At 29.3% G+C, this 27,582-nt stretch overlaps 2 protein-coding genes across 2 annotated transcripts; one reads left to right on the top strand and one right to left on the bottom strand.

Annotated features, from left to right (window-relative positions):
- The first annotated feature begins 559 nt into the window (after nt 1-559).
- Nucleotides 560-3,101, top strand: LOC124945351 (multicopper oxidase LPR2-like). The gene is made up of 3 exons (XM_047485772.1): nt 560-832; nt 907-2,358; nt 2,898-3,101. The coding sequence occupies exons 1-3, from the start codon at nt 596-598 to the stop codon at nt 2,949-2,951; spliced, it is 1,743 nt and encodes a 580-aa protein (XP_047341728.1). The 5' UTR covers nt 560-595; the 3' UTR covers nt 2,952-3,101.
- A 15,631-nt stretch (nt 3,102-18,732) lies between these two features.
- On the bottom strand, nt 18,733-22,032 carry LOC124910614 (two-component response regulator ARR12-like). Its single transcript, XM_047451287.1, has 7 exons — nt 21,920-22,032; nt 21,381-21,484; nt 21,067-21,210; nt 19,735-19,887; nt 19,313-19,654; nt 19,145-19,215; nt 18,733-19,032 (listed from the first exon to the last, which is right to left on the bottom strand). The coding sequence occupies exons 2-7, from the start codon at nt 21,427-21,429 to the stop codon at nt 19,000-19,002; spliced, it is 792 nt and encodes a 263-aa protein (XP_047307243.1). The 5' UTR covers nt 21,430-21,484; nt 21,920-22,032; the 3' UTR covers nt 18,733-18,999.
- Between the last annotated feature and the right edge of the window lie 5,550 nt (nt 22,033-27,582).

Here is a 27,582-nt window from a genome sequence, read left to right as displayed (position 1 = left end):
TCAACATGTTCATTTCTATAAAATAAAGAAAATATTATCAATTTTTAATTCTAGTCATAATTTTGGATTCTTTACAAGATTTCCATTTTTATAAACTAGTTAATTAGATTTATTATATTATTAATATAAAATACATTGCTTTATTTAATAAATTTATCACTAAAATGGACTCATTATACATTGACTTTTTAATTAAATTTTATTTATTGATATTATTTTTTATTAAATTAGAGTTGATTACATTATTTATTTTATTTTTATTATTGGAATAGGGTTAATTAAATACCATTTTTAATGGTTATTTTTATTTATCCATTTCTAACCATTTTTTTATGAATAATTTTTTTTTTTTTCATTTTTAAATATCTCCCAAATTACGAAGCAGCGCCAATCTTTTGTGGCTGTTTGTTTTACAAGTAATTATTTTATTAATTATTTTTTGAAACAATCCCAATATATTAAAATAAAATTCTCTCTCTTTCTCTTTCTCTTTTTCTTTCTCTTTCTCTTTCTCTTTGTTTTTCTCTTTCAGTACATATAGACAAACATAGTCACATGCTACCTTAATAAGGTCAAGGTAGAGAGGCAGAGAAAAATGGTTCTTATGTATCGCTTAATTGTTCTTTTCTGTTTGTTAGGGTTATTTGATTTATGGGGAGGCTCAACCATCTCCGGCGCCGTCGCCGGCGAAGAGAAACGGCTAATAAATGTTTCGAGATTAGAAATGTTCGTGGACGATCTTCCCGATATGCCTAGATTACAAGGTTTTGATATCATCAATGGAATCCCTGTCTCAAAGAAACTCAACATTAGCATGTTTCAAAAGAAATGGGTAAACCCAAATTCAATTCATCTCATCTCAAGATCTTACTTTGTCTTTCATTTAATTTCATATTCCTTTTTCAGAGATTTCACAGAGATATTCCACTAACCTCGGTATTCGCATACGGCGAAACCAAATCAAAGGCAACAGTTCCCGGTCCTACAATCGAAGCTCTTCACGGCGTTCACACATCAGTATTGTGGAAAAATCATCTCCCTTCAAAGCATATTTTACCATGGGACCCAACAATTCCGACAGCCATGGCCCGGAAAGGAATTCCAACTGTGGTTCATCTTCACGGTAGCATTGGTGAGGCGGAGAGTGATGGACATGCTGAGTCATGGTTCACATCTAGATTCAAAGAAACAGGACCCACTTGGACTAAGAAAACATATCACTATTTCAATCATCAACAGCCTGGGAATTTATGGTACCATGATCATGCCATGGGTTTAACTAGAGTCAACCTATTAGCTGGTCTCCTCGGAGCTTACATTATCCGACACCCAGATGTCGAAACCCCACTAAAACTCCCCTCCGGCGACGAATTCGACCGCCCGTTGGTCATTTTCGACCGGAGCTTCACCGTCGACGGTTCGATTTACATGAATCATACCGGAAACAACCCGTCAATACATCCACAATGGCAACCGGAGTATTTCGGAGAAACCATAATCGTCAACGGAAAAGCCTGGCCTCGGCTAACCGTGAAACGCAGAAAGTACCGTTTTCGTATCATAAACGCAAGTAACGCGCGTTTCTTCAGATTCTTCTTCACCAACGGCTTACGATTCGCCCATATCGCGTCCGATTCCGTTTACCTTGAACGCCCGGTGAAGCTTAAAGAGATTCTCCTAGCCCCGTCGGAAATTGCTGACGTCATCGTCGATTTCTCCGAAACCGAATCCGATTTCGCGATATTAGCGAACAGCGCACCGTACCCATACCCGTCGGGCGACCCGGTCAACGAGGTCAACGGTAAGGTAATGAAGTTCGTGATTGAAAAGGGTCGGGTATTGGATACTGGACGTATACCACATAAGCTATTAAAATATGTTACTCCGGAATTATCCTCTGCTTCGAGAACACGGTACATTGCTATGTACGAGTATACTAGCGCCATTGATGAGCCGATACATTTGTATATCAACGGTAAACCATATGAAGCTCCGACAACGGAGATTGCGAAAGTGGGGGCCACTGAAATTTGGAATATAATCAATCTAACGGAGGATAATCATCCACTTCATATTCATTTGGGGCTTTTTGTGGTGTTAGATCAAACCACGTTAGTAGATTTGGATGAGTTTAAGGAATGTATGATTAAGAAAAATGATGCAATTAAGTGCCACGTCGACAAATATACACGTGGCAAGAAACTAAAGGTGCTTCCACATGAGAAGGGGTGGAAGAACGTGTACAAGATGATACCTGGTGTTGTTACGAAAATCCTACTTAGATTTGCTTTGATACATTCAAACGAATCTTACCCGTTCGATGCTACCAAGGAACCCGGTTATGTTTATCATTGCCACGTAAGCAACATCTCCATTTTTTATATATTTATTTGACTAAGAAAATTATATTATTTGACTAAAATAAAGTTATTGACTTTTGTTTTCTTTAAGATGGTTTAAAAACTTTTTTAAAAAAAATCACTTTTTTTTTTACTTTTTTATTTGTCAATTTTGTAAAGAGATTTTGATGATAAATGTCACTTTTTTAAAAATTGAAAGAGTTATCTAGAACATTTAATTGATCTACATCATTAATCCTTATCTAAATAAGAATAAAATAAAACAATATTTAGACCATGGTGCTGTTCAAATTGAAATGAAATAAGATTGTTACCATAATTTAGATTATAATACATTTTTTTTTTTAAATATTGTAAATTTTTAACAAATAGGTCTATGGATGACTAATTTATTTGAGGTAAACTTGTTAAAGATTTAGTTTATATTTGAAAGTTTGAGGGTTCATTTGATCTATACCTTCAAGTTTAATGATCTATTTGACCTATTTTCCTAATAAATAAATATTTATTTTATTTTATTTTATTTTCCCCATGCAGATTCTGGACCATGAAGACAATGTTATGATGAGGCCCTTGAAGTTTACCAAGTGAAAAGATTATACAAATTTAAGTCTATCTTGTCTAATTTTGTTAATCAATGTGAAATAACTATTAAGTAGCATCACAAATTGGGAATTGGTAAATTCTATAAGGGCCTATTTTATGGGTTTATCTATATACTTTATTTGAAATTGAGTATATAATGTTAAATCTTATCAAGAATAGAGAAACTAAATTTGTTGAGGAAGATGTCTCTATTATCATGTTGTATTTTCACTAAAATTATAATTAGTTATAATTATTGATTATATGCTTTAGGAATGAACATCATTAATGGCATTGACCTGTTTTGATCAAGATTATTGTTAGTTTAATTAAAATACAAATATTTTAGTTTGGTATAAAACAATAAAAAAAAAAATATTGATTACAATCCCCAGAAATTTCCATAATCACTCTTTTCTTGAAGAAAATTAATTACCAAATATTTTGATATAAGATTCTTAAAATATTATAAGAAAATAATAGTTTTTAAATAGATTGTCCACTGGTAAGTATTTGTTATATAAAGTAGTGATTTATGTTTAGATTATAAAGGTTTTAGAAAGTGTCACTAACAAACATATTGAATAAAATTGAAAGATCTTGTTATCTTCCTTTCAATAATGAATCATGATTTTCATTAAGAAGACATACAAAAAAAAAGCTAATAGCATTTAAGAGACTATTGTATTATATATATTATATGTTTATTAATTATAAATTTGTAGTTCAGTTATTAATAAATCTAATAGTCATTCAAGAATATCAACAATTTTGATAATTTGTGCTTAATGATGTTATATATATAACAGATTTCAGGTAGGCGAAGTGCAGCGAACCGATGAATAATTATAATTTCACTGGCTATATTAGCGTGAACAATATAGATAATTTCGTTTTAATAAAATATAGATTGGGAGCGGACTGATCGAGTGTCTCAAGTTGGATTTGTTCAAAGGAATTGAACAAGTTGGATTATTTCTTGATGTTTTTAGTTAATTTGTCTGATCTCGATTTCTTGATATAATTTTATTGTTTAAACTTTTGTAAACACCATATAACTTGATTTTGTATTTGTTTATATGGTTTTGCCCATAATTAGTGTAATTTTCACTATCTTTGATCAACTATTCATTCTTCCAAATATTAAATTAAAATTCTTATTTTGTAAAAGAAGATGGTTTATTTGATATTTGTCTAAGATAGATTATTAAAATATTTTTTATTTAAAATTTAAATTTATTAAAAATAAAATAAAAATATTTTAATATTTTATTTGATAATTTATACTATTTAATTATTAAAATAATATTGATGAGATACATTAATAGTTTTAGAAAAAGTTCAGATATTTTAAAATAATAATTTATTAGAAAAATAAAATTAATTGAAAAGTCTTTTATATTATTTAATTTATTAAATAAAATATTAATATATTTTTTAAATTAATTTTTTTATTTAATTATTATATTTTAATAATCTTTAAGTCTTTTCTAAAAATAAATAAATAAATAAACATTTTCCCAAAATTACCCTTTTTAACATTTTCTAAATACACCCAAATTTATTTTAAAAAACCTACAAAACAAGCACTAAAATGATAAAGTTAACAACTTTGTTTTCTAAGTGCAATACTTTGTGATTATGAATTATTTGAAATCTTGAACCACCTTTATTTCTTTTATTAAGCTAAAGTATGCCAGCTAAACCAATGTTTCTTTATTTGTGCTATCCGAATAGACTCAAAAGTTCCATGATTAATATGACAGGGAGACTATTTGAAGATTTGAATTAAGAGACATTTATTACATCATATTTCAATTGATTTGATGTATATAATTTTCAATAAAACTTTGATATATGTATATATAAGTTGTTTAAATAATTTTTTTACTATTAGTTTATCAATTAAAATATTTTTTTTTATCTTAATCAATACATTAGAATCTTTTCACTTGCTAATCATAACTCATATTACACAAAATCATTTAAATTTATTATTTAAAATCTCAAATCCAACAAGGCATTAAAAAACATTGGTCTTCTTTGTAAACATATTATGACAGTTTTGTTTTTAATATTAATTTTGTCAAAATATAATTTTATTCATGGCCTTGAATAAGGTTTGTGTAGAATATATATATACATGAACATTCTATAACTTAATGGATGAGCTGTATCTCCAGCTCATTTAATCATATATAATAATAGAATATTATAGTCTAACACCCCTCCTCAAATTGGAGCTTGCAAGTCACAGATGCCCAACTTGGATCTAAAATGGTCGAATAATCGTTTCCCAAGAGGCTTAGTGAGAATATCAGCCAATTGAAAAGTCGTGGGAACATGGGAAGCAACATTAGTCTCATCCTGGATATGATCCCGTAAGAAATATAAATCCACTTCAATGTGCTTGCTACACTCACGAAACACTGGATTCTGAGTCATATGAAGAGCTGATTGGGTGTCTTAGTACACATGCATACCCGATTGAGGTACTTCAAGGAACACCATGACCCCTTGTAGTCACTTTAACTCACAAATCAAAGTTGCTAAAGATCAATACTCAGCCTCAGCGGAAGATAAAACCACAACTGGCTATTTCTTAGACTTCCAGGACACGAGAGAAGAGCCAAGAAACACCAATCACCCAGTAATTGATCTACGAGACTTGGGATAGGATGCCCAGTCAGAATCGCACCATCCAGATAACCGAAGATCACAATCACTCCTCAAGAGTATACCCTGTCCTGGGCATTCTTCAGATATCTCACAACTCGTAATGCTGCCTGATAGTGATCCTGTAATGGGTCATGCAAAAACTGAGATAATATATGTACAGAGTAAGCTATATCAGGTCTTGTGAAAGATAAATATATCAATCTCCCCACCAACCGTCGATAGCTCTCCGGATCCTCCATCTGCGCACTCACTGACTCCCCCAACTTATGATTCTGCTACATAGGAAAACCAGCAGACTTAGCACCCAGAAAACCACACTCGGAAATAATATCTAGAACGTGTTTCCGTTGACATAAAGAAATGCCCTCAGCACTCCTGGCAACCTCAACCCCCAAAAAGTACTTCAGATCTCCCAAGTCCTTCATATGAAAACATGATGATAAATATTGACTGAAGGCCTCTAGTGTCCCCAAATCACTCCCTTATATTATCATGTCATCCACATATATCAAGACATGTAAGACAACATCACTACTCATAAAGGAAAACAGAGAATGATCCAAACGAGACTGAATAAAACCATAAGAAAGCAAGGCAATTGTCAGTTTGGCAAACCAACAACGAGGCGCTTGTTTTAGTCCATAGAGAGACTTACGCAGGCGACACACTTTGTTGGTATGACTGAACTCAAAACCTGGTGGTAGGCGCATGTATATTTCCTTTGTCAAATCACCATGGAGAAAAGCATTATGCACATCCATCTGGTGCAAGTGCCAACCCCGAATAGCACCAACTGCAAGAAAGGCCAGAACAGTACTCATTTTGACAACTGGAGCAAAGGTCTTAGAGTAGTCAATCCCTCAAGCTGATGGTTGCCAAAGACAACCAGACGTGCCTTCAAGCGCTCAATTGACCCATCAAAATTGTGCTTGATCTTGTAGACTCAGTGACTGCCCAATGCCTTCTTCCTTTGAGGTAAATCCTCCAAACTTCACGTTCCATTGTCTTTCAAGGCTCGTATCTCACTCTGCATGGCTGTGCGCCATCCAAGATCACGAGAGACCTGTTTGTAAGATTTAGGCTCAACGCTTATAGAAATGGCAGCCAAAAAATTCCAATGTCTCACAGAGAATAAATCATAACTCAAATGATGTGCAAGAGGATATCGAGTACTTGAGTAAGGATCGGAGCCAGATGAATGATGTCGAATGAGGGTAATATAATCAGTCAACCAAGAAGGAGTCTGAGTCCTTATACCTCTTCCCAACTGTGGTTGTTTGACGCTCGACTGCGGTTGTTCAACGCTAGACTCGCTCGCCTACTGCACAATCGGCGAACTAGGCTCCTCAGTAGAGCCCTGCGCATTAGTCTCCTTCAACGAATCCTGCGCACCAGCCTCTTCGCCCAAAGCCCTCTTTGGATCATCAGAATCAGGCTTTTCAGCAGAGCCCTGGACATTAGTCTGCTTCACCGAATCCTGCACACCAGACTCTTTGCCCAAAGCCCTCTCTAGCTCATCAGACACCATGAACTCTCCTGCCGAAACCTGGTCTAGTGCCTCCTCCACATCACTAATGGGAGGAACAGAGACAGGACAACCCATAAGGGCAAAAGGAAACTCATTTTCATAAAAAACAACATCATCAGACACAAAAATCTCCTTAGTTTCCCAATCTAATAACATCCACCCCTTACGACTACGACTAACAAACTTGTCACGACGAGAGTATAAATCAAAGGCATAACAGAAGCAAATAAAAACACGCAAGTTAGACAGAGTGGGAGCGGTGCCATATAACACCTTATAAGGAGTATGAAAGCCCCAAAACACGAGAATGAGTCTTATTTACTAAGTAGCATGTAGTAAGAACACATTCCCCCAATACTCAATAGAAATAGAACTCTGGAACATGACAGCCCGTGCAACGTTCAAGATATGTCGATGTTTCTTCTATACTCTATCATTTTTTTGAGGTGCACACAAGAAGTTTGAAATAATACATCAGCCTCAGAAAAATAAGATTTCAAACAATTAAATTATGTTCCATTGTCAGTTCTTACATGTCTAATATCAACTCCAAATTATCTTTTGACCATAGCAATAAACTTGATAAAGACAGTGAAAACTTCAGTTTTAACAAATAAAAGAACTACCCACACAGCTCGACTAAAATCATTAACCAAAGTAAGAAAATAACGTGCTCCATTAGAGGAGGGAACAACATAAGGACCCCAAATGTCACAATGTACTAAATCAAAAATACTCCTAGCATATGAATCAATGTCATAAAAAACACTCATAGACTGTTTGGCCCGATGACAGATATCACAAGGGCTAACACTAGGAGAACGACGAGTAACACTAACACCAGGTAAATACTGCACACTGTCTGAAGGATTCCCCATCCTACTGTGCCAAATCCCCAGACTCTCAGTTGAGTAGACAAAAAGTGACGCCGGAACACTACACCAGTAGTAGAGACCCCCCTTCGTTCACCTGCTCCAATCACCTTCCCGGTATTGCGGTCTTGAAAAGTACATAAATCAAATAAGAATGAGATATCACTATGATAATCATCAATCAACTGAGTAACAGAAATCAAGTTACAGGTCAAAGATGGGATAAATAAAACATTTTTCAGAGTAATCTCAAGAGATAATTACACAGAACCCCGTATATTAGCAGTAACAATGCTACCATCGGGTAGAGAAATGGGACACTCCGTCCCCACAAAGCAATCAACTAAGCAGTCTTGGACACCAGTGGCATGTAAGATAGTTCTGAATCAATAATCCAAGATAAATGATACTTACCACTCAAACGATCAGTGCAAGAACCATCGTTACCAACTAGGCGAAGGAGATCATGCCACTAAGTGGGAGTCAAACTAGGAATCCGGTAGGTCGGGCCGCCGGAAGACTGCAACTCCGCGTCGAAGATGCTGGAAATATCATCCCCGTTTGACATATCAGCGGTGATTGGACAAAATATTGGGTAGGGTTTAATATTTAGCACAAATATGGCACGATGCAACACGACGCGGCACGACGCAACACTGACACAAATACCAAAAACGACAACCCAAAATCAGCAACAACAAATATTGCACGACGCGGCACGATGCGGCACGACGTGGCACGACGCGGCACACATACAAATTTCCAAACAAAATCAGGTAGAGCAAAAGGAAGTGAAAACAAAAAATACCATTGACGATTGCAGACTCAAATACCAAATTCAAATTGAAAGATATAGATTGAATGATTTAGATTGAATGATGAGAATCCATAAATGGAGGCTCTAATACCATGTCAAAATTTAATTTTATTAATGGCCCTAAATAGGGTTTGTGTAGAGTATATATATATACATAAACATTTTATAACCTAATGGGCCGTATCTCCGGCCCATTTAATCATATATAATAATATAATATCATAGTCTAACAATTTTTTTGTTTTTTTAACAAGTCTTGGAGGGGTTAACCGGTTAACACCTAGTTTTAAAATACGTGATTCGACTGACGGTCTAATCAGTTCGACCGCGAAACGGGTAGATAAACGATTTGTCTTCTAGTTTCATTACGGTTACCTTTTGAACCGGTCAAAACCCAGTTTGATTGAACGGTTCGAATGAAAATCCGAACAAAAAATTTTCCGGTTCGAAAGATTATCATACATTATACGTTTCTCTTTCTCTCTCCTGAAGATTGTGGTGGTTTGCAGCAGCTCTGGTCCACTTGGTTCCAAATAAGGCGGCTAACAATGGATTCGATTAATGATGAGTTCTATATAGAGAAAAAAACTGAAAAGTTACGAGAAAATTATCAATAATAAAATTAAATTAAAATATTTTATTTCGTGTTCTCACTTGTCACTCATCAGATTTATAATCTGGACAATTTTTTTTTATCTTTCTTGGGTTTTTTTTCATCTTTCTTCGATTAAAAAATATCGGAATTTGTAAAAAAAAATAAAGAAAAAAAAATCGAGGTTTCAATATATTGGTTAACACATTATATTGTCATTACTTACTTTAATTAGCCTTTCAAGAAATTTGAACTTAAGACTTCAATGCTTGTTTGATATAGGTCGGCATAGACTAGATCAGCCTGCCTCAATGCAGTCCCGTTTAATAAATAAAAATATTTTAAATTTACTAGATTTTAAAAATATAAAATAGTTTAGAATGATAGTTCTGAATTAAAATTGAGAATTTTTAGTTGTAATCTCACCAAAAATATTTTTTTTAATTATAACTAGGACAACTATTTTTTATTTTACTTTTCCTACACTCTGTCATATATGCTTATTTGTATTGTTATTTTATTATAGTAATATTAGGTAATGGAATCAAATATATATTGGACTATGTTATGTATTACTTATGCAAGAAATGCTAGAAAATAATACAATGTGAATAGCATAAACCGCATATTGTGTGTTTTTGAAGAATGTTCATCTATTTATTTTTTGTTCAAAAATTTGATTCCCTTCTCTTCTAGTGTTATCTATTTAAATATTGAGTAATGATAGGATTAGCGAAAATTTTGAGATGATTAGGATTCATGGATTCAGCCTAATTCTAAATATTTATTTATCTTCTTTTTATTAATATTTTTTTTCTTTTCATTTTTTCTCTTCTATATTTTTTTATCTTTTAATTTGTAATTATATATTTTAAGAATAATCAATTTTAAGATACGTTGTAACTAGACTTTTGACACTATATTATCTAAATAATTTTTTTTATTACTACGTTAATTCTATAATAATTAATGTTATGTTATATTTTATTATGAAAATAATATCATAGTTGTCTATAAACTTAAACTTGGTTGAGGGGTCAAATATACACACATGTATCAAAAGTATTTTGTTTATATCTACAAACTTAAAAAATATTTATTTAAACTAACAGAAATACATAACTAAGTTAAAACTTAAGTTGGCATACCAAATAAATTACACGTCTATACTCTATATTATTTATTAATTTATTTTAATTATATATATATATATATATATATATATATATATATATATATATTTCATTCAAACATATCTTATATATTCCTCTCATCACTATTTCATGAAATATCATTTAACTTCTAACCAATTCAGAGTTATTTTAAACATTTCACATTCCTCTGTTATTTTTCTATTTTCATATTTTCTTCTCTTCCTCGCCAGTTAATTCTCCAATGTGAAAAGTCTTCTTAGAGCTCATTTTTTTAAAAATTTTTTTAGATAAAATTTAGTTTTTATTTCAAAACTTAAATATCTTATTAACCATCAAATCAAATAATTTTATTATTTAAATATTAAAATTATCTTATAATTTTATCATTTCTCTCAACCATCATTCTCTCATTTACACCGTATCCTCTAAAGTCAAAGAGTAAATTAGTCTTTAAATTTTAAAAACCAATTTTTTTTCTAATTTTTACCAAACAAAATTTTTAGGAAAAAGCCCTCTTCTCAAACATGCCATAAGAGGACAACAAAGCTAATTTATTATTCTTATTTTATTTCTAAAATTAGACTATTTAATTATTAGTTAACTGATATTTTTTTTTTTGTTGTTGTTAAGAATTAGAATGAGTAGAGTTGTATTATTATTTTGACTTAATTGTGGATTAAGTTAAGAAATATTTGGTGCTAATATGATCAATTAAATTTTAAAATCTGAGGACATGCAATATATTGTGGTAGTATAATATGGAATAATAGATAAATTCTCCTAATATAATCAATTTAATTATGAAATACCTTTTTTCTTTAGAAAATATATTATATAATATAAGTGATTTTTATTCTCATATGTACCTTATAAATAAAATAAGAGTAAAAACAATAAATTATCTTTATTGTACAACTCTTAGGACCCATTGAAAAGATTTTCACATAGAAGGATTAACTGATCAAGAAGAAAATAAAGAGATGGAAAAGGAAAAATTAAAAATAATAGAGGAAGGTGAAATGTTGAAAATAAGCTGTGAGTTAGTGAAAATTTAAATGACATTGGATGAAAGGAAGAAAAAATTAATTAAGTGATGCGCTAGGGATGTATATATTTTATTTACTAATCAAAAGTCAGTTAGACAGAGGTTCATTTAGCTTATTTTACTAAATCATATTAAATTTTTTATTTTTTTATTTTTATTTTTTTATTTATATATTTATTAATTAAATATTCATATATATATTTTTTTTTATATATATATTCTTATTTTTTTTATTATTTTAATATTAATTTCTCTTTTCTATTTCATCTTTCTTTTTTATAAATTTTTATTTTTCTTATTTCTTAAATTCTCATTTTACTTTTTTTTTTTTAATTTATTTATAATTTTTTTTGTTTTATAATAATATATTTGAAAGATTTCTTTCTTATTTAATTTAATATTAATAAAAATAAAAAAATAATTTTTTATTTAATTTTAAATTTATGACTTATATTAAAAAGAAATATTATTTTGTCTAATATTTGATTATTACTTTTGGTTGTTTGATGAATGAGTTGTTGTTATTATTTAATTCTTGATTATTCATTAATTTATTTTCAACAATATTATTTAATTCTTGATTATTCATTGATTTATTTTTATGTTGAATGATTTTTATTATTAAAATGATAAGTCGCTGTTATATTAACCAGATGAGAAAACAATTTTAAAATAATTAATAATTAATATAAATATAAAAAAATAAATAAATAAATAATTAATAATTAATGCTATATATATATATATAAAAAATAAAATTAAAATAATCAATAATAAATACTCTTATAGAAATAATAAAAATTTATGAAAATGATAAAAATAAAGGTTCATTTATTAATAAAAAAAAAGAATACATAAATACATTCTTATTTAATTAATAAATATATATATAAAAAAAATTAATTATGATTTACTAAATAGACTAAATGATAATATTTAATTTTATTATAAAATTATTATAAAATTTTTAATATATATTTTATAAAAAAAAAGACTTTTAAAGAGAAATAAGAATAATAAATATAAAGAAGAGAAATAATAATTTAATAAATCATATATATATTTAATTTTTATTTTATATATATATTTATATTTATAATTTAATATATATTAAAAATAGAAGTACATTCATATAAATTTTTAAATTTGATTTATTCATTCTACTTCTTATTTATATTAAAAATACATAAATAAACAAATTAATTATTAACCGAAAAAAATTAATAGATTAAAAAATAATTAATTAGATTAAAAAAAATAATTATAATCATATTTAACTTCTTATTTATATATATATATATATATATATTAATTTTTCCTATTATTATTTTAAAAAATATATAAATAAATTAATTTATTTAAATATATAAATATATAATTATAAATTAATAGATAAAAAGAGAAAAAAAAATATAGATGAAAAGAAGAAAGAAATTATTAACGAAAAGAGGAAAAATAAATAAATATTTTAAATAAGGTTTAGTCATCCATCCTAATCACTTCTACACTACCACCTCTACACGTGATTATAAAATTTTTCACTCCCCTATTATTACTCTAAATTATAATTCAAAATCAATTATAGGAAAATTCCAATTTCGCTCCACCAAACATATCTAATAATTTTAGTCAACCCAATTGAAAACAATGAGAATAGTATGGGCCTGAACCTAGTTTACAACCAAATGTTGGGATGGGTCGCCACTAGCCTAGTTTATTTGGGCTAAGTAGATCAAACATTTGGGTCGTCTAAGTTATGGACTATTTAATTCATTTAAAGAGCCCTACCCAAATAGATAACATATTAAAAAAAGAAATAAATCTAATCAAATTTAGTTTTATTAATTTTGGTCAGGTTTGGACTTACGAGCATATACTGAAAATCCAATAGGCCATCACTTAATAGAAAAGAAAAATAGACTATTTTCTATTTTTAATTTTTGTTTGTTATTTATTTGGACTAGTCCAAATTAATCATTACACTGGCCTGTTCAAAGTAACAAATTTGTGAGTCAACTCGGCGACTTATCTGAGTACACGAGTTAAGTCGAAAAACTCATACTCATTTTGTTATATTTTTTTTATCATTTTATTCTTGCACTAACAACCCATTCAATTTTATTAGTAAATATTCATATTTTGATTGCTTTGTGATTTTTGTTCTTTTAATGCGATTTTGACTATTGAACAAATCTTTATCATTACATACATTTTTTTAACTACAACTTTTCTTTCTTCTTCATTTAATTACTTGTATTTTGTCTCATTCGATGTTTCTAATTATTTATTCGATTATCTATTTTTTTGAAGATATAAGTTAGGTCTTGTGATTGCAATGTTTAATTAGTTGTACCTCAAATAAAGGTTTCAATAAAACTATCTTATTGTGACTTTTTTCTATCTATTTTTCAAAGTTTTTTTTTTTCAAATTCTACATTTACTTTCTCTCTTGGTGAATTATTTGGATCTCTACTTCTATTTTAAGGTGATCATTATATCTTCAATTATCTTCATTGTTATAGATTCAAGTTTGATATTTGTGAGTTTTTAGCATATTTTTTTGGAGTTAATTTACTGTCTACCTTCATCATTGATTTCCTCTGTAAAATTCATTATTTTGATTCACCAATTATTGAGTCAACTTCTTGATAATTTTTCAATATGATTACTAGATGAATCCGTTTGTTTATATTTTGAAAATATGCGTTAAAATTGACAAAAAAAAAATGTATTTATTTTAGAATATAACAAAAACAGTGTTTTGCATGAGTTGGGTTAATGTTCGATTTTGATTTTGTTGAGTCATTAATTCACTATTAAGTTTATCATTCTTTGTTGGTCCATGGTCCATGACCTCACCTGTAAACACTTGTGTAATGGATTCTCTTTAATGTATTCCTTTTGATTTTTTAGCATATCATTCTGTTTGAACCATGTTAGAGATTATGGGGAGAATCACTCATACAAATTAAACACAATCAAATACCCAAATCAACAAACTTGTAGAGGAACACAAAAATACAATCATGACTTGATAGATTGGGGTGAGCTGCCAAAGGAGTAAAAACTCCCTTGCAATTGACCATGACAAATCTAGACAGTTTGCTTTCTTAATGTGCAACATGCCTTTCTCCATGTCCTTCTTGATTTCCATCATATGTAATTTGACAAATATTTCTATCAAATTCCTGGTTTAACAACTTCTTCAAGTCTTCAATAACTTTCATAGTTTTACCAGCAATCAAAATTTTATCACTGTAATAGCAACTATATCTTACATGTACCATGACCTTCCTTCACATTCTTCTTAACATTTTCAATTGTCTTCATGTATACACAACAATCATACTCACTTATTGTAAATGAATTATCCAGCATGAAGTTGTCAAAATTCTTGTACTACTACCTAAGGGACTACTTAACCAATTAAAATATTGTTTTGAGTTAGAACAACTTTTTCTCATCATAAATGGTTCCTCTAGCACTCCATGCAAAAAAGCTATTTTGACTTCTATTTTCTCAAAGTTCAAATCTACCAAACAACTTAGAGACATTATAGTATAGAAACGTATATTTTTTTTTTTTATCATAATAGAAAATATTTTTCAATAATATATTCATTTAGGTCTAAGGAATATAGTTTTAGATCTTAGACCTAAAGGAATATCCCATTCGACCTCTCTTCTCGTGAAATTACACTTTCACTTCGATCAAAACAAACCATCTCCAGCATTACCCATCTCTTTCACCCCTCACCTTGTCCTGTAGACCCTCAATCGACCTCTAATCTCGTGACCTTATTTTCACTTCGACTAACACTTTCACTTCGGTCAAATCACATTACCAATTTCTTTTACCCTCACATTTCCCCCATCAATCCCCACTTGCTTATCCTCACTTTGGATTTACCATTTTTTTTACCCTCACTTTGACCCCACCAATCCTCACTTCTTATCCTCACTTCGGCTTTGCCAATTTCTTTTACTCTCACTTTACCCCACCAATCCCCACCACTTTCTTATCCTCACTTCGGCTAAGACCTTATACTTTCGTCAAATCAATCATCTCTAATATTACCAATCTCTTTTACCCATCACTTTGGCTCGCCAATCCCCAATTGGACCGCTAATCTCGTGAATTTACTTTCACTTTGACTAACACTTTCACTTCGATCAAACTAACCATCTCAAACATTACCAATTTTTTTACCATCATTTCCCCCCCCCCACCAATTCCCACTTTCTTATCCTCATTTCGACTTTACCAACTTCTTTTACCCTCACTTTGGTATCACCAATCCCCACTTTTTAATCCTCACTTCGGCTAAGACATTACACTTCCACTTAGGCCAAATCAACTATCTCTAACATTACCAATCTCTTTCACGCCTCACTTTGGCCCACCAATCCCCAATCGATCTCTAATCTTGTGACATTACTTTCACTTTGACTAACATTTTCACTTCGGTTAAATCAACCATCTTCAACATTACTAATTTCTTTTACCCTCACTTTGTCCGCCTCCACAAATTCCCACTTTCTTATCCTCACTTCAGCTTTACCAATTTTTCTTACCCTCATTTTGGCTCCCCGCCAATCCTCACTTCGGCGTTACCAATTTCTTATATTCTCACTTTGGGCCCACTAATCTTCACTTCTTATCATCACTTTGACTAAGACTTACACTTTCACTTAGGTCAAATCAACAATACCATCAGAAGAAGTCCAGAAGGACAGAGGATACTTGATCATATAAGTAACATTCAACTACACGACAGACCGGATATTAATGAATGTAAAGCTGAGGACAATGGGAAGCTGGTATCGAATAAAATATAGGAGGTAACCTGGGAAAAAGTGTAGAAAGTAGAATGAGCTCCTCTTGTATGGTCAACGAAAATTATCCTTAGACACCAATTCATCATATGTCTCGCCTTCTAGGAAAGACTCAACACTCGTGATCGTATCAGCAAGTATATGAGCATCCCGGACGCGAGCTGTCTTTTATGTAAAGGAAATGAAAAACCATAGATCACCTATTCGGAAGCTGTTGTATTGCTTCGGAGCTTTGAGACAGATTCTATAAAAGTCTAGAGCTGATCAGTTTCTTGAGCGAATGTAATGAAATCAAAGATGCAACACTACTCAAAACCAAGGGAAATAGATTTGCAACAAGCGTGTTCAAGTGCGGCTTTATAGTAGTGGTGTATAACATTTGGCAAGAACGGAATGCAAGGGTATATGGCAGAACCCGAATGAGCGTTGAAGAGTTATGGAAAGATATTGTATCGGATTGTAGCTCACTCGCAGAACGTGAAAAATAATTCCAAGCACGGAGCAGAACTGGAATATTTGTAGGAATTGGAATTTACCGTTTTTTAAACTCACTAGAATTGAAAACATTGTAATCAGATAATTCATTTACGTTTTTAGCCTTTTAGCTTTTATTCAGAATGTTACGACTTCAAAATTATTTTAGGCCTACCTAGAATGATATCTTAAACTCGTGTTTTTTTTTTCTTCTTATTTTTGGGAATTTTTAATAAAATGACGATAAGTCGTTTTTCCCAAAAAAAATCAACAATACCCTTACGTTGACACGAATAATCCCCACTTTTTTAATCTCATCCGGTTAAGACCTTACACTTTCACTTTGGTCAAAAATCAACGACCTCTAACATTACCAATCTCTTCTATTTTCACTTTAGCCCATTCTCAATTGATCTATCACTTCTTGACCTTACTTTTATTTCAATCAAACAATTCCCATCTCACGAGCATTTTTACAAATATTTATATAGATATTTAACTTTTTTTTATATATTATTAAATATTCAAATATATATATATATATATATTATATTTGTATTAATATTTTTAAAACATTTAATAAAAAATTATTATTTTAATATATTTAAATTAAATTATTATTTTTAATCATTATTAATTATTGTATTATTAAGGTGATTATATAATATTATATATATATATATTTATATATATATATATGAATTATTATTGTACTATTAATGCTTATCTTTTAATAATTTAGTTTTAAATAATTTAATTTATTTATTTTTATTATTAAAATAAAAAACAATTAATATAAAAAAAGTTCATTTCTTTCAAGAATTAATTAAATTATTTAATAACAAAATATAACTAAAATAATAATACAACAAGTCTTAATTAAAATAATATATATATATATATTATATTTATGAGACAATATAATATATATATATATATATAATTAATAATGATATATATATATATATTTATATATATATATATATATATATATATATATATATATATATTTATACAAAAGTTACAAGAAAGTATTAAACTTTTATTTATTTTTTTTATTTCTTTTATCCAATTTTTAAAATTTTAACATTTATTTGTTTATTTAATATTTCATTAACTTTAATTATTTTGTAATTTCAGTATATATTATTTACTAATTTTAAAAAAATAAACTTATTTTATAAATTTTATTATTTGAAATTTAAAATAATTGAAAAAGTTAATGTTTATTTATAATTAGTAGTATAAAAATAATTATATTATTATTAATAATTATAATTAATTTCTCTCCCATTAGATACTTATTTCAATAATTTAAAAAAATATATATTATCATTTATATTTCAAATTAAATTATGAAATAATTCTAATTATATATTTATATATATAATTATTAATTTAAAATAATAAAGTAATTATATTATTATTTATTTATTTGATACAATATTAATAATATTTAAACTAATTAAAATAAACTTTATATTTTAAAATATCAATAAAGTTAATTAAAAATAATATTGATACAATTAAGAAAGATAAAAATAAATTAAAAGAATCAAAATATAATTTTATTCTTATACTGAAATATTATACTATCCACCAAACCAAAAATGATAAATTTATATATATTTTATATTTTTAATCAAACCTATGTATATATAACTTATACTATTTTAAACCTATTATTCTTGAACCAAATTTTATACACTATCTAAAGGAATTTTGATGAATAAAACTCTTTCTTTGTATATGTAAAAACACATTACATTTGTTTTTTTTATCAGTCAAACATAAGTATGAATTGATGTAACTACTATTTTATTTCAAATGTAATTGAATCACAAGAAAAAAAAAACAGATTTGTAATTTATAACGACACAGACACAAACAGGCCCTCCCAACCCAACCACAAACCTATTCTTTATTCTAAGTATGGTTTTTGTTTACATTTTCGTCCCTAAACGTTTTGATGATTGATCTGCTGTAGCTCCAGCACTTTGAACCGCCAAGACAACTGGTTGTAGATGCCACAACCAACGCCCTTGTAAAGACCCAGACTCATCGGGCAAGGCCTTTTGGCGATTGATCCTTCTATTGAAGTAAAACGTTCAAAGAAATGAAAAATAATATTAGTTTCAATTCCAAATAGTCGAGCTTCATTTATACAAATGTTCAAAGAAATGAAAAAGTCCTTGGATCTAACCTGCAAATGGCTAGCAACTTGGGCAGTAGTTAGCTCCGGGGTGTTCATAAGTATGCTCTTCGGCTGAACAACTATATTTGAAAATGAAAATTGTCACAAACACATAATTAAATCAAACCCCAAGCAAATCAATAATAATGAAAGTTATATATATATATATATATATACCAAAGAAGCCTGCGGCGAGAACTGCTCCAACAAATTTTTTATGAAGCTTGGGAGTCCAACTGATTTTCCTCTTCTTAGAGATCATACCGAAGTTATCTGCGACGACTTCTTCACGATTCTCCAGAATCAAATCGTCTACTATATGCATATCAGCATGTATAGACACAGGCGAGTCCAAAATATTATAGGAAATTTCAGAAGTGGCAGATGAACCACTTCTAGGTACAATGAATTCACAAAGACCCTGTGCAGTGTCTTTATCCAGGGGTTTGTCATAACAGAATTCAGCACCATTTAACAGGCAATACATTTTCACCTCAAAGTTTTCAAATGCTGATAAAACTGAAATCATTCAGACAAAAGATAATCATTAAAAGTTATATTCCAGAAGGAGAAGAAGAACAATTAATGGCGATGCTCACCGAAAACTGGTAGCTTCTTTATTTCAAGAACTTTCTCAATAAACATGAGTCCATCCATGTCGGGGAGGTCAAATTCAGTCACGACGATATCAATCTCGCGCCTGCTTTCACCTACCATCGACAAAGCTTCCGTAGCTCGTTCAGCAACGATAACTACATCGATCAAGCAAGGTTTTTTAAATTTCAGACCAAAAAAGAAAAAAAATGAATAGCTTACACAAGCAACATTTTTGCACATCTGACGCCCCCCAAAAATACAAAACCTTTGTATTGGCAGGATGCAAGAAGTGCTTCAGTCCTTTCAACTGAGGAGCGATCAGAATCCAAAAGCAATATGCAAACCCTAGCAGGGAAATGTATTGTCTGGAGATATCAAAAGGGTGTGGTGATGGAAGAGTTTTCGCTATTCATGTTTGAGACAAATGGGAAGTAGAAAGAAAATAGAGGACGAGAATCGTTGGCTTGTGTAACAGAAAATGTCATATGACGTATTTATAAGCAATATGAATTACGGATGTTTGTAATCTCCAAGCATTTCAAATTTGAAGATTCTTATCCTAACATTAATTAATAATAGACTGCTACTTATCTCAATCTTATACTCAAAATCTAGAATAAATAAGAACTACTATATATCTTTAGCCTTAAAAAAAACAATTGTCAATTTGTCACCTTCCTACGTCAGCTTTTTTAGCATTGTTTTTCAAATTAATTGCACATGATTTAACTGACGAACTACTTTTGTTGCACTTATGTAAATATGGCTATGTATTCTTGTACCACAATACATTAGACCTACTTCATTTTTGTGATCTCTGTGGAAGAAAGATCATGAAAAAATGTAAGAAAGATTTGATTCAAAATCAGTATAATACACATGATTTAACTGACGAACTACTTTTGTTGCACTTATGTAAATATGGCTATGTATTCTTGTACCACAATACATTAGACCTACTTCATTTTTGTGATCTTTGTGGAAGAAAGATCATGAAAAAATGTAAGAAAGATTTGATTCAAAATCAGTATAATACATATGAAGATTACCTTCCTACTAAGGGATATACAATTCAAATGATTATTTGATGGCAATAACTGATTTTACTAAATCAGTTGAAAAGTTGGTGTTTAATGATTTACACCAAGAAGAGGAGTGGGTCATCTTGAACCCTAGTTCATGTTACTAGTTAAGGAAGCCTTGCAGTATTACTATTGTAATACCATTAGTTGTTCTACCTATCCATTCCATTCTTCTTCTTGCTAGATGAAAATAATGTAACATACCAATCACGAATAACTTAGATGACAAGAGGATTGGACTAAGGGACTTACCATAAAGAAGTATCATATTTGATTCTCGTTCAAAGCCCCCAATGTGTGTGTATTTGTTTTTATTAATTTTCCTTTTGGGGGTTTCATTGCGGTGAGTTGTTGTGTTAGCTTCTTCATGAGCATGTCCAAGTCGGTCTGGACACCCTGGGAATCACGAAAAAGAGAAAATATTAGTAATAAAACCTAACACAATTGTAATTATCTGGTTTTGTTGATTTCTTTCTTTATATACAAAAGCATGTCAAAGAAACACACACACAACCATACATACATACTACAATCTAGGATTCAAGTATTTTTCTTTTCGATTTTACCTTCCAAATTTATCAATCCCCATGAAGCCTTCTTTTTCTTCTTCCTCATGATCCTTGACCAGACTTGTAAAGAGATGCTAATACCACAATTGAGGATGCGGGAACTGAAATCAGATAAACTTCAGTCTTTCACTATTGTTATCATTGACTTAGGCACGAAATATTCTGAATTCATAAATTGTATAACAGATTACAGAGGCAAATAATCAGAATGAACCAAATTAGACTATGAGAAACAACATTGAACATTCAAGATGGTCCTGTAGATGCCCAAGTTGAATTAGAAAAGCAATCAGAAGCATATAACTACATTTTGTGCAATCTTCTTCCTAATCTAATCTTATAGAAAAAGGATCCCAACAGATGAGGATCTAACACCTAAGAACATCATTTTCCTACTTGTTTCAACCACTACCAAAGCAAATACTTGTGTTCGAATTCATCAGTTCATTTCTATATAAGAAACCCTAAATAAAGTAATGAACATGTATTGAAATCCTAGCAGACGACTATGAAATTGTTAGATACTGTGTTCTTACATTGCTTCAGGTTTGCGTTTGTTTGTGTCAGCGTCGTCGTCTCGAACTGAACAATGATCGACGGCGATAGCGACGGCGACGGCGGCTTTGCCCTAGAAAATTATATATAATTTAAATTTATCTTGGAAATGGAAAAATTATTATTATCTACTATCTAAAATAAGATTAACAAAATCTATAATCTCCATTTGCATTCACACTGTATAGTTCAATTCTAATATATCTTTACAAATTAATTATGTTTAATTTAAAAATTATATATAATTTAAATTTTTTTCATTAAAATAATAAAATTGCAACTTTTTATAGAAAATATGTTTAAAAAATGTTAATGAAAATTAATATAGAACAATTCCCTTGCATTACAACTATAAATAAAAAACACGTTTGTAAAGTTGAAATAAAAAATACTTAACTTTCTGTGGTCGTCAACAGTTATCGTTTTTCTCATTAGCACAAACATTTTTCTCTTCAACCTTTTACTCTCATTTCTCGGTTAACCAACAATATCATTTTTTACGTAATAAACCTCTCATATTACTAATTTTGTAATCTCACTTTTGAACTCAACCATCTCAATAGTACAAACATCTTTTACCATCATTTTTTGGAAACCGACAATCTCATTATATCACTAATCTTTTTACCTTCAATTACAATGTCATCATTTTTCTCATAGCACCGCCATTTTCCTCTTCGTCTTTTTACTCTCATTTCTTGGTTAACCAACAATATATTTTCTTACCTAATAAATCTCTCATATTAATAATCTCGTGACCTCACTTTTGAAAGAAACCATCTCAACAATAAGAACATATTTTACAATCATTTTTGGCAAACCGACAATCTCATCATATCACTAACCTCTTATTCATCGGTAAACTAATTACCAATCTCAATCGACCTAGAGTTTAGACTTAGGTTTTTCATTCCTCATCATATTATGAGATTGTCGACCTTTTTCTCTTCGACTTTTTACTCTCATTTATCGGTTAACCAACAATATCTTTTCTTACTTAATAAATCTCTCATATTACTAATATCATGACCTCACTTTTGAACTCAAACATCTCAACAATACAGACATCTTTTACCATCATTTTTGGCAAACCGACAATCTCATCATATCACTAACCTCTTTATCCTCAATTCCAATGTCATCATTTTTCTCATCAGTACCGACCTTTTTCTCTTCAACTTTTTATTTTCATTTCTCGATTAACCAACAATATCTATTTATACCTGATAAACTTCTCATATTACTAATCTCATGATCTCACTTTTGAACTCAACCATCTCAACAATACAACATATTTTACCATCATTTTTGGCAAACCGGCAATATCATCATATCACTAACCTATTTACCCTCAATCCCAATGTTACCGTCCTCTTATTCATCGGTAAACCAATTACCAATCCCAATCGACCTAGAGTTTAGACTTAGGTTTTTCATTCCTCATTATATTATGAGATTGTCGACCTTTTCCTCTTCGACTTTTTACTCATTATCGGTTAACTAACAATATATTTTCTTACCTAATAAACCTCTCATATTACTAATCTCGTGACCTCACTTTTGAACTCAACCATCTCAACTGTACAAACATCTTTTACCATCATTTTTGGCAAACCGACAATCTCATCATATCAATAACTTTTTACCCTCAATTCCAATGTCATCGTTTTTCTCATCAGCACCGACCTTTTTCTCTTCGATTTTTTACTCTAATTTCTCGGTTAATCAACAATATCTTTTCTTACCTAATAAACCTCTCATATTACTAATCTCGTGACCTCACTTTTGAACTCAACTATCTCAATAATACAAACATTTTTTACCATTATTTTTGACAAACTGAGAATCTCATCATATCATTAACCTCTTTACCTTCAATTTTAATGTTACCGACCTCTTATTCATCGGTAAATCAATTATCAATCCCAATCAACCTAGAGTTTAGACTTAGGTTTTTCATTCCTCATCGTACAATCCGCCCACATATACCATCATATTTTCTCTTAAGTCACATTAGGTAGGTTTCGAACCTTCATATGAACATTTTAATCGATATATCACTTATAATTATTAATTTTAATTTAAAATTATATATATATATTTATGTGAGAGAGATATATAAAAGTAAAAAAAATATATGTGATGAGAGATAAAGTAAAAAAATTAATTAATTAAAAGAGATAAACAAAATTATATTAAGTAATATATATATATATATATATATGTGATAAGAGTTAAAATAAAAAATTAATTAATTAATATTTTTTTTTATATATGATGAGAAAGAAAATGAAAAAGAAAATTAAGTAAAAGATTTAAGAGAGAGAATAGTGTGAGGAGCTTGTATTAAATCTCAATTTTATGTTTTTAATGTTATTATAAAAAAAATATTTATATAAATTATATATATATATATATATATATATATATATATATATATAAAATAAGAAATAAAATAAAAAATTAATTAAGAAAAACAAATTATATATGATGATAGAAAAAATGGAAAAAATATTAATTAAGAAAAAGATTTAGTAGAGAGTTTCAATTTTATGTTTAAAAATTATATATATATATATAATATATATATATGTGAGTTTAATGATATTGAATTAAAAGTTGTTTATTATAAATATGTTAATAAAAATAACAATTAAAATAAGAAATTACAAGATTGGACAGTAATGAAATGCTACTAATAATCGGGATTATATTATACTTATTAGTTTTTACACTACTTCTCATATTTATTGTTCTCAAAATCTATTTAAGAAAATTTAAAACCAAAACTAAGATAAATCAGGTAATCCATTTAATTATTATATTTTTTTTTTTTAAAAATCATAATTTAAATTTGGATAAATATAGTCCACACCTCTTAGTCTTTTGCACGGCCAATACTCGATTCCATCATGTTGCCGGCTTTAAGAATGCTTATTATTGTCACCCACCATCAAGTGTGGGAACAAATTCATCATCTATGACCCAGTGTTTCCTTCACTTCATTAATTCATAGTGCATAATTAAATAGGTATGCCTACCACAAGAGAACAAATACGAACTTCACAAGGAAGTTTTAACCAAAAAAAGAGAAAAGTGATTTCTTCACGAGTTTGATTCTAAATTAAAACATTTTAAATTAAAATTATATCATGTTATCAAACAAAAAAAAAAAATATTATAAAGAGATTGAAGTGATATATAATTGTTAAACAAAAAATCAATACTATTAATTGTTAAACCTAGACTTGGACGATTAGAAAGTAATTGTCCAAGGTTCTTGTTGGGCCTTTTGGGTTCAACCCAACTAGACAGTTAATTAAATGAGCAAAACCTAAGAATGCTTCTTATTCTATTACTTTTAGAAAGAGAAGACATTCTACAAAGAAAAGAAGAAACATAGAAAAAAGAAGAGAAAGAGAAATAGATCTCTTACATTTTCACTTTCAGGTTTCAATTTCTTGTTGTCTTATATCTAGATTAGCTTGAGTCTGAATGAAATTGGTTTTTCTCTGTTTGTATACCTCAACTTTGGGTTTAAAGTTGAGAAGAACATTTGTATCCGTTTTCTTGTTTATAGTGAAATTTGCTGGTTGACCCTGTGGTATTTTACCCTTCAGGTTGAGAGCGTTTTCCACGTAAATCTAATGTTGTTTTGTTTTGTGTTTGATCTTCTGTTTTAAACTTGGATAATCTGTGCATTTACCCATCTCACATTGCTAGATTACAGTATAAAAGTAATATTCGTTTCAAAATTCCCAACAATTCTTTCATTTGTTTGACTTCCAACTACATACTATCATATTTTTTAAATTGAGAAACCATTCAATAGCTAAACTATTCTAAGAAATTAAAATTAATAATTTTGTTTTAATACAATATGATTTATCATAAATATTTTAAACAAATAAAGCTTGAAGAAAATCACAAATAGTTAAATATTATGATTTGTATATTAAAAAGATGTTAGGCGCCATCTCTTAACACGTCACAACATTCTTCAAGAATGATAGTGTTTGCAAAGCTCCTCCGTAAAATTATTTTATTTCACACACCAATTAAACCATCTTACAAGTTTACAAATAACTATGAAGTTAAATTTGAAAAATAAATATTTTTAAATTTATGAATATATATACAGTTAAGTTATGTTACACAGTATTATATCATGATCTAAATTAATATTCATATAAGATACATAAAAAAAAGTTTCTGGAAAAATTTGCCTAGATTTTTTCGTCAAACTTGGCTCAAGATCCGGATTAGGCATTTCCAAACATAGATAATTTTAAATGAGATTCGAATATAAAATTTCTACAATGATAAAATGAAGCAATTTACCACTTTATTACCCTATGGTTAAGTACACTAAGTGCAAATATAACCTATATTATTACAATACTTTGATAAAATTATTTTTCATGTATATTAAAAATGATAAAAATCGTGTAAGCATAACAAAAAAATATTATACGAGAAAAAAATAGAGAATATAAACACATTATACAAAAGGTTATCGAGCTCGTAGGTCCTCGAGAAGTACAATTAACTCCCCGACCGATTTTATCGACTTTTCGAAACAAATCTCAGAAAGTGTCATAATTATAACATTATGAATGATATGTATCGGACGAATAAGATCATTGAATGTTCGACGATTTCTCTCAAACCAGATAGTTCACCAAAAAATAATTGGGATGATAATTCAAATATGTAGGTCTATCATATCAGCCGCATTAATTCAAATTTCTCAGCAACTACTCAAAGACTCGGGCGTCACTTAATGATTCTCAGTAATACTTTATAAAAGATTACAAATATTAGTCCCTCCTCGAAAATATAAAAATAAATTAATTATCAATTCAATATCTTCGTGATACATACAACACCGACTTATCATAATATGATTCTTTTATCCATATCATCAGTAATACAAGCATTATAGTATGACAAGAAAAAAAATAGTTACTATCATCCTTCACAAAAAAAAGATCCAATTTGAACTTATTTTTGATTGCTACTTTAATTATAGAGGATTAGTTCCATGGTAGAAATGTTGCTTAAGACAATTTTATTGTGAAACTACTTATTTCATTTATAAATTTTATTTTATTTTATTTTTTCTTCTTAAATTAAGATTTTGTTGGGGTATTAATTGTTAGACCTTGTTGTTGTTGTTAGTCTTGTCATGTTATTTTTGTTGGTGATTTGATTTTCCTTTTTATGTTTTATAAAATTGATCTCTACTTAAGACACAAGTATATAATTAAGATTTCAAAAGAACATTATTAACAAGTTACATGAAGTTCACCTCTCATCTTTTGCTTATCTAGCATTTGAAATATATTATGAAGTTCGACGTTAAATTATACCCGATTTTGTCGATGAATTTTTGGAAGTGTGACCCAATCAATGAAGAAATTGACAATGGGATACATTGGGGGATGTCTCATGTTGTACTAGCAACACCAACACCTCAATTATGTTGTATATTTAACTTGGATAAATGATTCACCAACTTTGGGGCATTTCAAAGGAAAAAAGAATAAATTGAAGGATGTATATAAAAAAACAATTATATTTCATCAAGCTGGTTATATATATAATTAATCTCAAATAAATAATAAAGAAAAACATATATTTA

The sequence above is a fragment of the Impatiens glandulifera genome, chromosome 7, assembly GCF_907164915.1.
Source record: "Impatiens glandulifera chromosome 7, dImpGla2.1, whole genome shotgun sequence".
Lineage (NCBI taxonomy): Eukaryota > Viridiplantae > Streptophyta > Magnoliopsida > Ericales > Balsaminaceae > Impatiens > Impatiens glandulifera.
Note: the sequence above shows the minus strand (reverse complement) of the source record. Positions and strands in the feature narration are given on the sequence as shown.